This window comes from Gambusia affinis, linkage group LG15, assembly GCF_019740435.1.
Source record: "Gambusia affinis linkage group LG15, SWU_Gaff_1.0, whole genome shotgun sequence".
NCBI lineage: Eukaryota > Metazoa > Chordata > Actinopteri > Cyprinodontiformes > Poeciliidae > Gambusia > Gambusia affinis.
The window spans coordinates 2274616-2288971 of NC_057882.1; the positions used below are offsets into that span (position 1 = coordinate 2274616).

General features: G+C 37.8%; 1 protein-coding gene across 1 annotated transcript; it reads right to left on the minus strand.

The window, feature by feature from the left end:
- Positions 1-10961: 10961 nt before the first annotated feature.
- Positions 10962-14306, minus strand: mrpl22 (mitochondrial ribosomal protein L22). The gene is made up of 8 exons (XM_044141503.1): positions 14229-14306; positions 14047-14123; positions 13922-13964; positions 12652-12787; positions 12495-12560; positions 12061-12138; positions 11910-11979; positions 10962-11243 (listed from the first exon to the last, which is right to left on the minus strand). The coding sequence occupies exons 2-8, from the start codon at positions 14069-14071 to the stop codon at positions 11035-11037; spliced, it is 627 nt and encodes a 208-aa protein (XP_043997438.1). The 5' UTR covers positions 14072-14123; positions 14229-14306; the 3' UTR covers positions 10962-11034.
- Positions 14307-14356: the final 50 nt, after the last annotated feature.

Sequence of the window (14356 nt, forward strand, 5' to 3'; positions counted from 1 at the left end):
TCAAGTTTGAAAAAAAACTCTAGTTGTTCCATAAAAAGTTTTGCCATTCAGAGGAGGTGTTTTTCCTTGGTCGTAATGACATTGGTTAATTTCACAAAACTGCAATAAAAACACTTTTTTCACATCACACGAGTCACTTGTTGTAAAAGAACCCAGTGTTTCAGCTGTTTTTTGGAAGTTTGTTCCAGATTTGAGGTGCATAGAAGCTGAATACTGCTTCTCAATGTTTGGTTGGGAACGCAGACCAGAACCAGAACCAGAACCAGAACCAGAAGAGTCAGTTACATCTGATCAACAGGTGGAAACAATTAGCACAGGTGTGTAACACAGATGGTAAGAAAACAACTAAAACCAGAACCAGAATATTTGTGATTTGTAAAAATAAATAAATAAATAAATAAGAAAACAAAGAATGGAACAAACTCAAAAGCAGCATATTTAAATGTAATTTTAGGTACTTCTGGTTTTAACCTTCATGTTTTTGTTCCATATCCATGTGTGGAGAATATATTGAGGTTTATCTCCCAGTTTGAGTCTGGAATTTCACCAAAGTCTGCAGCTCAACACAGATACCAACCCCTACTTTGTTATCTGGACCATACACATGTATTCTACCATGTGGACTCACCATTTATCTGGGAGATTTTTGGGGCAGCATGTACACAAGAGATGCAACATAATCCCACTATGCTGACAAGCATATTGGGGAATGGGACTAATTCCTTTTCGTTTTTTCTTTTCTTACTTCTCTTTTACAGCTGAGGAAGGGAACAAACACATCATTAAATCAGCAATGCCCCAATGTTACCAATATAATGAAGCTTTGTCTGATATCAGCATCATTCATTAAAAAAAAATACATGCTGCCATTCAGGATCCCAAGTTCCCTTAGTATTGAAATATTCGTCTAATTTTTGAATCATAGAGGAAAACGGCTCTCTGCTTTGGGAGCATTTTCAGATAATACCATTAAAAATAATAATTGATGGAGTTGGATCTGGGCAAGGGTAATAAGAGCTTTAAAAGCTTTCTGTCCTTTTACAATACAATTTCCAAATCAATATTTCATTAACTGGAGAGAGGTACAATGTTCTCTGTTATTAAGGAGGATTTGGCTCAGTACAGACTTAAAGGTTTGGATCCAGGGAATTTCAGGTCTGAAGGTGAGACTTAATGTTCAGTTTGAAATCTGATAAAAATTCCTGGCTCTCCCTTATTTTGATGCGTTCACGCGCTGTTTAGCAACCATGTCATCAAACAATGTTAAGGTATATGAAGCAACTATTGCCACCCAACAATCTGGGAAGGGAAATAAAACTCTTCCTTAATTATCTGGAATCACAAGTAAAAAAAGCTCTTGCCAGTTACCTCAGGAGTAAATCTCTATATAGTCTGACCCCATAATGCTCAGAGAAACTGCAAAAAATACAAGAGCTCCAAAATTAAAGTTCTGGACAGAACAATTTGAGAAATATTAAACAAGTAAGGCTTGTATAGAAGGGTTGAAAAAGAAAGTATGTTTTCTCCAAATAGAAGTTTAGGTTTGCAGAGCTGTCTTATTTTTGGAAAAAGATTCTTTGGAAGAACAAGTAGTAGAGATCTTTGGCTATTTTGAAAAACTATTTAATTAGAAAAAAGCCAAACAGCATAAAGAAGAAATACCAGATACCAACCAAAGGGCAGTGAAGAGGTAATAATTTGGGCTGGTTTGAGGCATTTTGCAGTCATTCAGTCGATTTTAAACTCCTCTGTGCAACAAATTATACTGAAGTGAACTATGAGGCCATCTGGCTGATAGCTGAAGCTTGGCCCAAACTGAATCATCAACAGAAATATGATCCAAAATGATTCACAGCAGCAAATCTACAGCAGAATATAGGTATGATGGGCTCATAAAAATCAGAACTGGATCTCAGCGTGACTGAAAGAGTTGGCCTGATTTGAAGAATCCTAATTAGTCACTTGGCAAAGTGTGAAAAAAATCAACCCAGTGGAGACAGTTTGGGCAAGAGCTTCTGTTGAGAAACCTTGGCTCCGGCCATCCATGTGGATGTTTCTTTGATACGTACCACCAAATGTCTGACATGCTGGACAAATAAGACTTGTCCATGGAGGCCCCACCTCCGAACTCACACAACTTCCGCTATGCTGGGGCCAGATGCCACAACACACCTCCAGGGGTCCACTGGGGTCAATAGTAGAACAAGCCAGGGCTGTTTTAGCAGCATAAGTAGGACCAAAACACTACAAGGCAGATGGTCATAATGTTATGCCTGATCAGAATATTGTGCTGACAGTAGTGAAAAATAATTCATTGTATCTAATGTCATCCATTTGAAGCAAGGACCCAACCACCTCTACCTATCAGTGGTCCATCTTTTCCCAGAGCATGTTGCTAAGTTGCAAGCTTAATTAGATCATAGAAAACTGTTGTCAACCATCGGAGCCGTTTTCAAGTTAACTGGCCTTTGAAGTAATATGTGAGATTGATGCGATACAAACAAGCGAAGGTTAATTTTGGGTGCATTCGCACCAGTCCAGTTTAGTCCACTTTTAATTCACTGAATAGAAAGTGGAGTTCACTTGGGAAAGCATTATTGTGCAATCGAACTCGAATGTGAACCAAAAAACGTGAACTCAGGTCAGCCTTAAAACCTCAGTCTCTGTTCGATTAAAGTGAATGCCAAACAGACTGGAGACTGCTCCAGCCAAAGTGAACCGCAAACATGAGAGTTTATCGCTAGCAGGAGAAATTACTCAAAATTTTTCACCAAAGACAAAAGAGAAATTCTACAGCTGCTAAAATTTGATACTGCTCCATTTTCATTTACATTTCATAAAGAAGGAAGTTTCACTCAGTGTATTCATTGAAGATTTTCCTATCAGTTTCTTCAGTGGTTCTTGGTGCAGCGCCGCCACAGGTGAGGAAGGGAACCGTTTTTTCAGTTAGTTTGGATAGTTTGACACAGTCTTCCATGGACTGGCGACCTGTCCAGGGTGACCCGCCTCGCCCGAAATGTCTCGCTGGAGATAAACACCAGCGAGACGTTTCTGCAGAAGAGACAGTGGATGGATGGATGGATGGATGGATGGATGGATGGATGGATGGATGGATGGATGGATGGATGGATGGATGGATGGATGGATGGATGGATGGATGGATGGATGGATGGATGGATGTTTGACACGGTGCAGTATGAAAGCGAACCCCACCAGCTGAAAATGCAACAAATATCAGAATTCTGGGCCCCAATTGAACCGAGTCTACCGGATCATCAGGTGTGAAAACAGCCTTAAACCTGTTTACCTGTTGCTCTTGGCTCCAGAACATGTATGAAAACAATCAAAGGCAACTGAAGGGAAAAAAAGAGTTTCAGAGTCACTTCTTCCTCAGAGAATGACTGATTCCTGTGTGGGATCGGAGGTGAAGTGGAACAAGAGATGGAAAACTGTTTGCTTTGTAAATCTCCTTTCTGACTCTGCACAATGCCCTTTACTCTGATTCGGCTTAAGGTGGATTTGTGTTGAGAGGAAACCACGTGGGGTTCAAGCATCAGTGCAGATGCAGCCGTGCTTGTCATTCAGAGCTGCACTTCTGCACATTTGATTACCTATTGTAAAGCTGTAATGAAATTCAAAACTGCAATATAAGAATTACTGAAAGTTAATTTAACTGTTACAGTCCTTGAAGACGCGTTTTCTCTCAGTCTCCTGCCTCCCGGAGTACGCCGCTGCGTGCTGGGAGAGCTGCGGCGTGCGTGACAAATTGAAATATTGAAATTTCATCTCGAGGAATTCAAAGCCACACCGCGCTCAGACCCGGCAGGATTGTGTTAGATTTGTCTCTGGTTTCGTGTGGGATGTGATCCTTCTGAGAGATCTGCGGGACAGTAAAGTGGAGCTGTTTTCTACCCTCCGCTGAAAGACGACTGCCTGCAGGATTCACGAGTGATGCAACACTGACATCCAGAGGATGGAAACATATTTACTTCATGGTGGAAATTACACTTCTAAGTTATTTTTCCAGTTTAAATTCACCATTCTTTTAATGAACATCATCAGTCAATGAGACCTTTAAGAGCCGAATGGGGAGAAAAAGATTTTATTTGGCTGAATCTTCCACCATCTGGCTCCAGGTCCTAAACGTTGTTATTTCTGCTGCTTTTGCTGAAGCAACAACTACATTTCCCCAAAGTCGATCAATGATGCTTCACTGTTCTGCTCTCAAATGTTGTTTTTACCACTAATCTTACATACAAATCACTTTTATGCAGCAACATGCTGAACATAGAGGAAATAAAGAAAAAAAAAAACACTTAAGACACTAGCAAGACAAAAACAGGATGCCAATAATATTGTTTTATTAGAGTAGCATATTCTCATTTCATTTAGAAATTTCATTCTGAGTATTAGGGGCTGCACAGTGGCGCAGTTGGTAGAGCTGTTGCCTTGCAGGAAGAAGGTCCTGGGTTCGATTCCTGGCCGGGGATCCTTCGGAATGGAGTTTGCATGTTCTCCCTGTGCATGCGTGGGTTCTCTCCGGGTTCTCCGGCTTCCTCCCACAGTCCAAAAACATGACTGTCAGGTTAATTGGATTCTCTAAAATTCTCCCTAGGTGTGTGTGAGTGTGTTGTTTGTCTTGTATGTCTTTGTGTTGCCCTGCGACAGACTGGCGACCTGTCCAGGGTGAACCCCGCCTCTCCCCCGGGATGCAGCTGGAGATAGGCACCAGCGACCCTCCCGACCCCATTAGGGAAGAAGGGTGTTCAGATAATGGATGGATTCTGAGTATTATTCAATGTGAAAAATATTCACCTCAGAAACATGATTAGCATTGTAAAACTTTGTCAGCAGTACATATTTTGTGCCATTCTCTTTTGCCAATAGGACAGCTCAGTCTTCTTCAGCATTTCTCAAGGTTGGAGCATTCAGAGAAGTGAAACTTTAACTGTTCCTCTTTGCACAATCTCTCTAGATCAGGAATCCCCAAAGCAGGGGTCTCACTCAGTGTCGCTAAGCAACGATTCTTTACAGAAATTGTAATAAGAAACTCAATGGTAAAGCAATGTCATGATGTAAATGTTGAACAAGATTAAAAATACTTTTTATAAAAAAAATAGAATCTGTATATTGCATGGTGTTTGTGTTGTCGTGATTCTGTTTAACTGGATTATTAAAGTTACATTGGATGTTCAACCAGTAGATGAGTTTCTGAAGAGGATTGTAGAACCACTGGAAGGATTCTTGATCAAATCAAGAGGGTTATCCAACTCATTTAAAAAATACTTCAAATAAAAAAATATTGAATTGAATTGAATTGAGTATTGTCTTCATGAGACTGTTTTACAGCAGAATGTCCACATCCATCAGCAGCAACAATAATAGTTTGAATAACTCTAGATTATATATGAGCCTCAACAACATTTAATTTCCCTCTGGGATTAAAAACATTTTTGAATTGAACTGAATTCCCACAGCAATACAAAACCTCTACTTGAACATGAGGCAAAGAAGGGAGAAATATTTCTCTTCAATGTATAAAGAGTGATTTCATGCACAGAAATTAATTGAATTAATGAAGATAAAGAATAAAATGTGACAAAAAATGGACCATATTCCAAAATCAGTAAAGAGAAAGCATTCAGGATGGCAAATCTGCTAAAACATAAAAATTTTCTGTCTTCAACTATCAAGGGGTTTTTATGAGATATTTCAGATTTATATTGCTTGGATAGTATTTTAAAGCAAATCTCAAAAAGATAAAACATTGAGGTTTTCTTTAGCAGAAAATCTGGGGAGTGTATCCTCTGTGGAGGCCGTCTGCAAAACCAACAAAGTGAATCGTGTCTGGATTTGTTTCTCAAGGCAAAGCTCCACCGTCGGCCAGCAGACAGCCAGTTCTGTGCTGTTTCTGCCAAAAGATTTCATTTGGGAGTTAAAACACTTATTCTGCTGCTGTCGTTCTCTGCACACCATCGCCACCACAGAGATGAGAGAGAAAGAGAAGGTTGGGGGGACTCATAAAATAGAAATGTTAAATGGAAATGAATAACACCCCATGGCGCTGCTGGCTCAACTGGCTTCTGTTTTCTTTTAGTTTCTCAGTCTGAGCCTCCATCGGGCCAAGCTGTGTGTTGACCAACAACCGACATTAAAGACAAATGAAAGGCGTCGTGGCATCCGGGTTTTTCATCAAGGTGTGTGTGTGTGCGTGTGTGTGTGTGTGTGTGTGTGTGTGGTGGGAGTGGGGGAGTTGGGTATTTTCAATGCACAATTTCACTTGTCATGAATAATATAATCCTAAAGACTATTTGACTTGTTCTTCCAGTCAATTCCCAACGCTGGCAGCACATTTTCTTGTCTTATTGCTGGAGGAGCTCATGCTTGGAAAGAGACGGTACATAATTTAGTTCATATAACCACTGAACTCCACCATGGCCTCCCTGTGGAGAGATGTTGGGGCCACAGAGATGGTTAGGAGCACAGTTTCTAAAATTTTTATCATTTATTTATGTGAATTCTGAAATGTTAAATATTTCAAAAACCTACAATTTGACTTAAGACTTCTTATTCTGGAATCTATGAGTATATTCTCTTTTGTTCAGATACTATGGCTCATTTAAGGAACTAGATGAAACCACCAAATTCATCAAACCACAACATGGTTTCTTCTAATTTTGTTCCTTGTTTCATTTTGTATTGTAAAAGCTGTTTGCGCTTTTTAAATTTTCTTTTTGCCCAGTGTTTTGAAAAACAGCTGACCTCTGAATGATGATGATCACATGGATGTCAAAATGAAGCTTCAGAGATACATTATAGAAAATTCCCACCACCAATGTTCAACTTTGTGTGCTACTGTCTACTTGTTCCACAAGCTGAAGAAAATCAGGCAATCTTTAGTGCATAATGGAAATGAGATTCCTCTGAAATGGAGAATCTTATTGTTTATTTTGGGTTAGGTCTAGGGTTAGTTAACTAACTAACTAGCTAACTAGTTTTTCTTCTTAGGAATAACCACATAAGTGTTGGTCGAGGATAATTATCTTGACATAAAGCCTGGTGAGAACATAAAACCATTTTGGAAAAAAAAAACTTGAATGTCAAAGTTAAAAATCAACTAAAGGAAAATATGAAAAGAAAACTTAGCAGGTAGAGATTGATCCAATAATTTTTTTTTCGGAACACCTGAGGGTTAGTATAGTTAGTATGAGGTGGAGTATTAATCTGCACCTTATACTAACAATAACAACAACTCTTCTCATATTTCAGACCTATTGGATTATGCCAATACAAAAATAAATTTTTCTGTCTGGTATTGAAAGTGGCTAAGTGAAGACATCCCCAACACGTGCAAATCAAATGTGCAAAGTCAGCATTTTTTTAGAACACAAAATGAACAACTTATATTTTAAGTTGGTTATTTATCCTTAAAAGTTTATGTTTTAAAGATTTCATGCTTATAATACAGATATCTTTAATCTTTATTGTTTAATGTGTGTTGCTGTCACTGTTGCTGTTCTAAAAATGAATTATTCTATTCTATATTTAACTGCAATTTTTTTGGCATTTCCTTTCTAGTACATTAATTAATAATGTTTCAAATGATAATAAATTACAACAATTAATTTTAATTAATAGTTTTCGTAGTTGAAATAAAATTTCTGTCCTCTATCATTTTTGCATGAGAGTAAATGGATGTTAAATATGTGCCTTAGAGTTTGTTTGTGGATAATCTCAGAGAAATGAAGATGAAGCAGCCGGGTAGAAAAAGTTGTGCTGTTAAAAAGAGGATGAGGAAGAGGATGAGAGGAAGAAGATGAAGCTGCCTGCTCTTTTCAGAAGTCTGCAGTGTTTTGTGCGGAGGGACCGAGGCGGCCTCCAACCCGAGATTGGGGGCACTTGTCTGCTGAAATTGGGGCCAGCAGATGGCATTTCATTTGAAAATGCACTCAAAGCTGTTCAGAGCTGACAAGAGCTTTGGATGGACGCGGTGACGGGCGGACACACAAACTGGACCGGTCACATCAGGAGCAGGAAACTAAAGGCCAATTAGGATCAGCGGAGATTGAAGCTCTGGGCCTGGAAAACAATGAGACACCGTGACCTTTTAGAAAACACACATTTCCAAAGACGGAATGCTTTCAGGTTCGGAGTTTGTTCTCTGAGGGCTGTTTCCTTTTCCTTTCAATTCAATTTGTTAGCAGCATAACATCTAGTGAAGTTGAGAATGAAGCAGACAAATTCAAGGGATGGCCTTTGAATAAACAGATAAAAACCCAAAAGGCTCCACATTTTACAAATAACTTCAAATGTAAGGGCAGTGAAATCAGAAAACGGGAAGAAATAAACAAACAAATGCCATAAGCATTTATTTAATCTGAGAACTGACATGAATATTAATATCCTTTAAAGTCAAAAGCCCAGAAAGTAAACAATAAAAAAATAAGACGCATAAAGAAATAGTGAACTGATAATTATAGAAACTGAAATAAGACTAAAAGAAACAGAAATCACTCAATTGCCAAAATAATCAATTGAAGCTTGTCCTTGTTTTATTTACTTCTTTTAAGCTCCTCTCTTCAACTAAATTGTTAGAAAACTTGACTTTTGAAAGATGAGATGTGAAGGAAGGTTGGTTATTTTTGTTTCTTCTATTTTTTTATTGAATTGAGTTTCTTTATTTTTTTCCCAAGTTTTTCTTCTGTTAAAAATAAACCTGAAAATAGTGAACTGTGTTGCATTATTTGATGCACCATTTTGTCAGCATTACATCATCAAATGTGTCAAAATATATGTACAATAAGACATATTGCAATCTGATTGAATGGCTCTAATAAAATATTTAAAAAAAAGAAAAAACAGAAAAAGAAGATGATCAATGAAACCTTTCTCTTTTGTTTGTCATACAATAGCAAGCAGACAATAAAGGATTTGTATTAGATATTATTTTTTTCTTGATAAATGTTAATTCTAAATGAATATTTGAAATATTTTTAACCTCCTGGAAAGATGAAATTCATGCCTTGTCTAAATTGCATTTTCACTGACCTGTTTAAATTGCACGGTGGAACAATTAGTAGCATTGTTGCTATGCAACAAAAGGATCCTTGGCCTCAGTCTTTTTCTGCATGCAGTTTGCGTGTTCTCCCCAGTCCTGTGTGGGTTCTCATCAGGTACTCCGTTCTGAAGAATTTATCAGCATAGCATCTAGTGAAGCTGAGAATGAAGCAGAGATTCTGATACCTGATATTTGCTACAATTATGATACCCTTAGAATCTGATGTAACAGTACTGTAAGAAATAAGAGACAAAACTGAAAAAGTCCCGTCTAATAAAGTTAGATTTTCGTTACGTTTTAGACCTTTACAGCAACATTTTTCCCCAGCTCTTATAAAACCTCATTTTAAAATCAAAAAGTGTCCATTCATCTCAATCTAAGACAGAGAATAAAAAAAAAATAATAATAATTTTCTGTATTTCATGAAAAAGTCCTGAATCTTTCTTCTTGCAGAGCTTTGGTCGAAGTGACGAGCTGACGATCATTGATGCTGACAGGTTTTGGACTCGGAGGAGGAGGAGGAGTGCTGACTGCTGTCACACTGACACAGCCACCAAACCCATCAGGGTGAAGCAGTGACAGAGCAACTGGCACACACTTAAGGCTCTATTTACGGTTGTCGGATCAAAATAGGCTCCCAAACAGAGCTGCAGTGGGATGTTTGTGCTCCGTCTGCTTTCTTTGATGGCTGCAAATGTGCTGCTGTTGGGGGAGGGGCATCATGAAGGCAGAGCTGTACACAATTATACTTATTTAAATGTTAAACTGCAAAATGATGTAACTACTGCTGTAGTAAACTTTGCGTTTTCTTTATTTTCTTCCATGGAAAGTGTACCTGGTCCAGTTTTTCTCTTCTGCTGAAGGTTATTTCTGTTGAAAGGAGTTGTTCCTCTCGACTGTCACCTTGTGGTTGTTCAGAATGATGGAGAGCAATGAGGGGAGGATTCAGTCAGGTGGCTTCCTTGGACAACATGTAAAAAAATTGTATTCCTGGCTTACATCTCCAGAGTTTTCAGTAATTTTTAAAGTACGAAGTATAGAAGTTTGCTCAAATTTATGTGACATTTCTGTAATTATCACACCTGTAAAAATCATGATGGGTAGATGTATTGATGGGAAAATAGATGAGAAATAGATAATAGAAATGGATCTCAGCAAAGAGTTGGATAGATGAACACATATTTTAGATATTAGGATAGAGAAGTCTGAATAAATTATTTTTGGGATCTATTTACACTCCACCAGAGAACAGACATTCCTCTCTCCCAGAGGTGAAAGAACAAAATGATTTTCTTCCTTTCATGTAGTCATCTGTAAAGGGGAAATATGCGTCTGAAAACATGGATGATATATTTTGTTTGAATCCTGAATGAAATGTTATCTTGCATCTGTGTTTGAGTTTTGGATTTTTTTCTAACAGTGACATCAGATACAAGCAGTAGCTTGTTCTTGACAAATTCTGTGTAGCATTTCTTTTCTGCTTGTTTGAACTTTTCAGAGGTTCTCCACTTGTTCTTATGAAGCATGAGGTCTTCTGGTCACACATTCCTCTGAACAATGTACAGGTGTTTATACTTCATGGTTTTTTTTTTACTTTTTTAGGACTTATTCAGACCAGGACACAACCTAAATTAAATCCCATACTTTCCCAGGCTGTGTAGAAACCCGTGGTGTTGACTGAAGGCATCGCTAATGAGCATTTTCAAACAGGATCCAAGAACCATTACTGCTTCATTATGTCTAATGGCTACACATTAAAGCTGCTTCCAGTACAGCTTGAACCATCAGAACTAGTGAGGAAAGAATTCCTCCGATTTTTTTGTCTTATTTTAGAAAAGAAACGGCAGATAGTCATAAAAACCTCAAAGCTTAAAAAAGGAAATCAAATAAAAAGCACATTTTATTGTGTTTTAATTAATTTTTATTTATTTACAAATATAAAATGACACACAAACAGCAGATGAAGGCTGGGTGATCTACAGGCTGTGGATGATGGTCCGATTCTTGAGGCCTTGGACGTACTCTTTGGCTTGATCAAAGCCCGTCCTCTCCTCCGGTTTGGGTGGCAAGCCCTCCACCAGCTTGACAAAGTAGTGACAGTAAACCTTGTCCATGATGCCAAACATGCCTCTACCATGGTAACGTATCCTCTTCAGGTACTTCCCTTTGCCGGAGAATGACTCGGCTGAAGGGAAGAAGAAGAAACGACCGGAGAAAAGATTTAAGATTTATATATATATATATATATATATATATATATATATATATATATGGTTGCATTTGCCTTAATCTTTTTGATTGGTCATAAATGTGCACTGAGCATGCACAGGATGAGGTTGAAAGTACCATGCAGCACTCAGAGGGGGCAGTGCTGAGTCCTAAAGGGACAATAGCTAACAGAGTGATGTCTCTGCATACTCTTCTTCTACTATGCATTGAAGACTGAAGACAAAGAAAATAAAACTTCATAAAATTGTGCATCTCACTCCAAAGCAGTCTATGCCTCACTAGTCTTGAATATCACTAGTTAAACTTCTACATACGTACAAAGTTTAACATTTTAATTAGACAAACCTTGGATATAGCAACTGAACATGGTTTTAGATTTAAGACTGTGTAGCAACTACAATGTTTTGTTCTGATATTTTAAAATTCTGTTTTGTGAAATATTTTTCGTGAAATCTCAGTTTTACGTGTCGTTTATGAAAACAGTTGAGCACCAATTTTGTTTCAGAAATGCAACCTTCCCTGCTCTGCACGTGACCAAACTACATCTGAACTGAACATTAACTTCTGTTGGTTTTTGGTTGTCGATTTAAATGTGTATTTTGCTGTGGTTGCAGATACTCACCAACGTAGAGGTTGGATTTATACTCCACATTGTGATTCTTGACCGCCATCTCTTGAGCTTCAAGAAGAACCTGAAACAAGCAAAGAGCAACTCTCAAACTCATGCAGACATTTTTTTTCCCACCAAAATCCAATCAGGTGCAACCACAAACCTCTCTCATGACCTTTGCTCCTTTCTTGTCGTTGAATTCCAGCTGAGCGATGGCCTCGTCGATGCTCATCCCCCTGATCTGTAAGGAATACAATTCAGATTGGAAATAATCTTTCTATTTAATTTGAGGTTGCAGTATCTAAGCACTCAGGCTATAAATTAAGGCTACGATTAAAAGATAAAGGGAAAATTGTTCAAATGTGGGCAGAGTAGTCTGGAAAGCCTCAGACCCCAAACAGTTTGACAAAACAGACAGAAATCTCCTAAGTTTTTTGTGCCTCTAACATCAAACTCTTCATTTGTCTATATTAACAACATCAGGAGAAATTGATAACAGTTTATTTTCTTATTAACAAATTACATTTTGATGCATTTACAAAATAATGTTCCAACTTTTTCAGAGGTTTTATCCCAGGTTTCTGCTGCGAGTCTCACCATCTTGGCCAAATACCACATCTTGTCTTTGCTGTACTTTATTTGCCTCCTGCTGTGATAAACTTCCTGCAGACAAACATCATGTTAGAAAAATGTTACAGTAACAGCAGGTGTTCTGCTCATCCACGGTTTCATTTTAACCAGTGAAGAAACTCACTGCAGGTCTGCGAGGCTCATCCGGCAGCTGAGGAGGATATACTTTCCGGTTGTTCTTCTCCCAGTGTTTTTCATTTAATGAAACGCTCGTGTGGAGACATGAGAGCTGCTGCGATGCGCCACCAAGAACCTGCAACCTGTAACCATGGCGATAAAAGAGGGAAGAGAAAAATTTAGTGGAGGCAGAATTTACCTTGTGAATTACAAAAAGCATGATATGCTACAACTTTCGGAAATTGATCAGACAGTGGGAAGTTTTGAAAATATAAACGGAACAAATTATGACAGAAATTATGTCCTGTCAATTTATTTTAAATTATGACAGAAATGTTCAAACTTTTAACATTTACAATTATTACTTCACTTTGAGCAACTAAATAGCTGACAAATATTAGTTGACAAGTTGTCAGTTCAAATTGTAATTAATAGCTGTATTAACAGCTTTTCAACAATTTGTGAAGATTCCCAAAGAAAAGCTCACAGAATCTTTACTCAGCTGCATTTAAGAAATTTTAAATGATGCCCTGCTTAAAAACCAAACTTATTCCACTAGTTTTAATCCATGTAATCCAAATAATCTTAAAAGAAAGATACAAAAGAGAACATTTAACCCAGAAAATTTCAGATCTCAACATTTATTTGGAGTAGAATAGTAGATCTTAAATACTTTAAATAATTTCACCAATCATGACATGTGAATAATATGAACAATATGACTATAAATAAAAACAATTAGAACAGCAGTTTTTAATCATCTATTCCGTCTAAAGTGGTACTTATGTCTTAAATTGCAGTTTAGTGTGTTTTTACGAATGGAGCAAAGGTTTCACAAGTTACAATTTATGCAATAAAGATTATGTAAACAGCATATTGTCTGGTTCTGGTTTTGGCCAGTTTAAGTATTTTGCATTTTAAACCAAAGCTGATCAAAAATTGCTGCGACTATCAATAGTAAAGCTATTGATTGTCACAGCTCTCCAATCAATAGCTCTGGCAGCCTATGTACGCAAAGTACATAGGCTGCAATAGTACACAGCCTATGTACTATGGCTGTGTACTATAGCATAGCCATAGTACAGAGTGTGTGAAATAGCCATGTACTAGATCATGTGCTTGGTTTTTTAAATACGATTTAAAGGAGTGTTCAAAATACAAATGTTACATGTTAGAAAGGATTACCACAAAATGACAGACATGATTTAGTATTAAAACTGTTCAGTTCATCCTCTCAGACAGCAGCTTCACGGCTAATAGATATATAATGCCCTTACCTCAAGTGTAGCGACCCACCTATGCTCCTAATGAAGGCGACGCCTGAAAAAAACATCAAGATTTGAAAAATATACACATTAAGCAAACAAATTGCCGTTTTTACAAATAAAGAAAGTTGACTTACCACGACCTGACATTGTCGCCGCCATATTGGATCACTTCACGACGTCACAACAGCATCTTTACGGTAGCAGCATTTATCTATTTGGTGTTTAATATCGTTATTACAATTACATGTAGAAATGGACGTATAAATGTATAATTCTGTTTGGCAACACTTGGTATGGCAACACAAACTGGTACAACCTTTAAATCCGGGTTTAAAAAACGGCAAACTCGGTGCGGTTTGACCCTATTAGGATTCCGTACTCGAGACAGGGTTTTGCGACAACACGCTGCTCCTTAACGTTGCGACTGGAACCCTCCAGGCAGCA

What these genes read in the sequence shown, in the direction of transcription:
- mrpl22 (XM_044141503.1), bottom strand. Translation starts at nt 14,071, where the DNA reads ATGGCGGCGACAATGTCAGGTCGTG. An exon ending in TGTGGTATTTGGCCAAGATG is followed by an intron (nt 12,139 to 12,494) that starts GTGAGACTCGCA and finishes TATTCCTTACAG; the next exon opens with ATCAGGGGGATGAGCATCGA. An exon ending in GAGCAAAGGTCATGAGAGAG is followed by an intron (nt 11,980 to 12,060) that starts GTTTGTGGTTGC and finishes TGCTTGTTTCAG; the next exon opens with GTTCTTCTTGAAGCTCAAGA.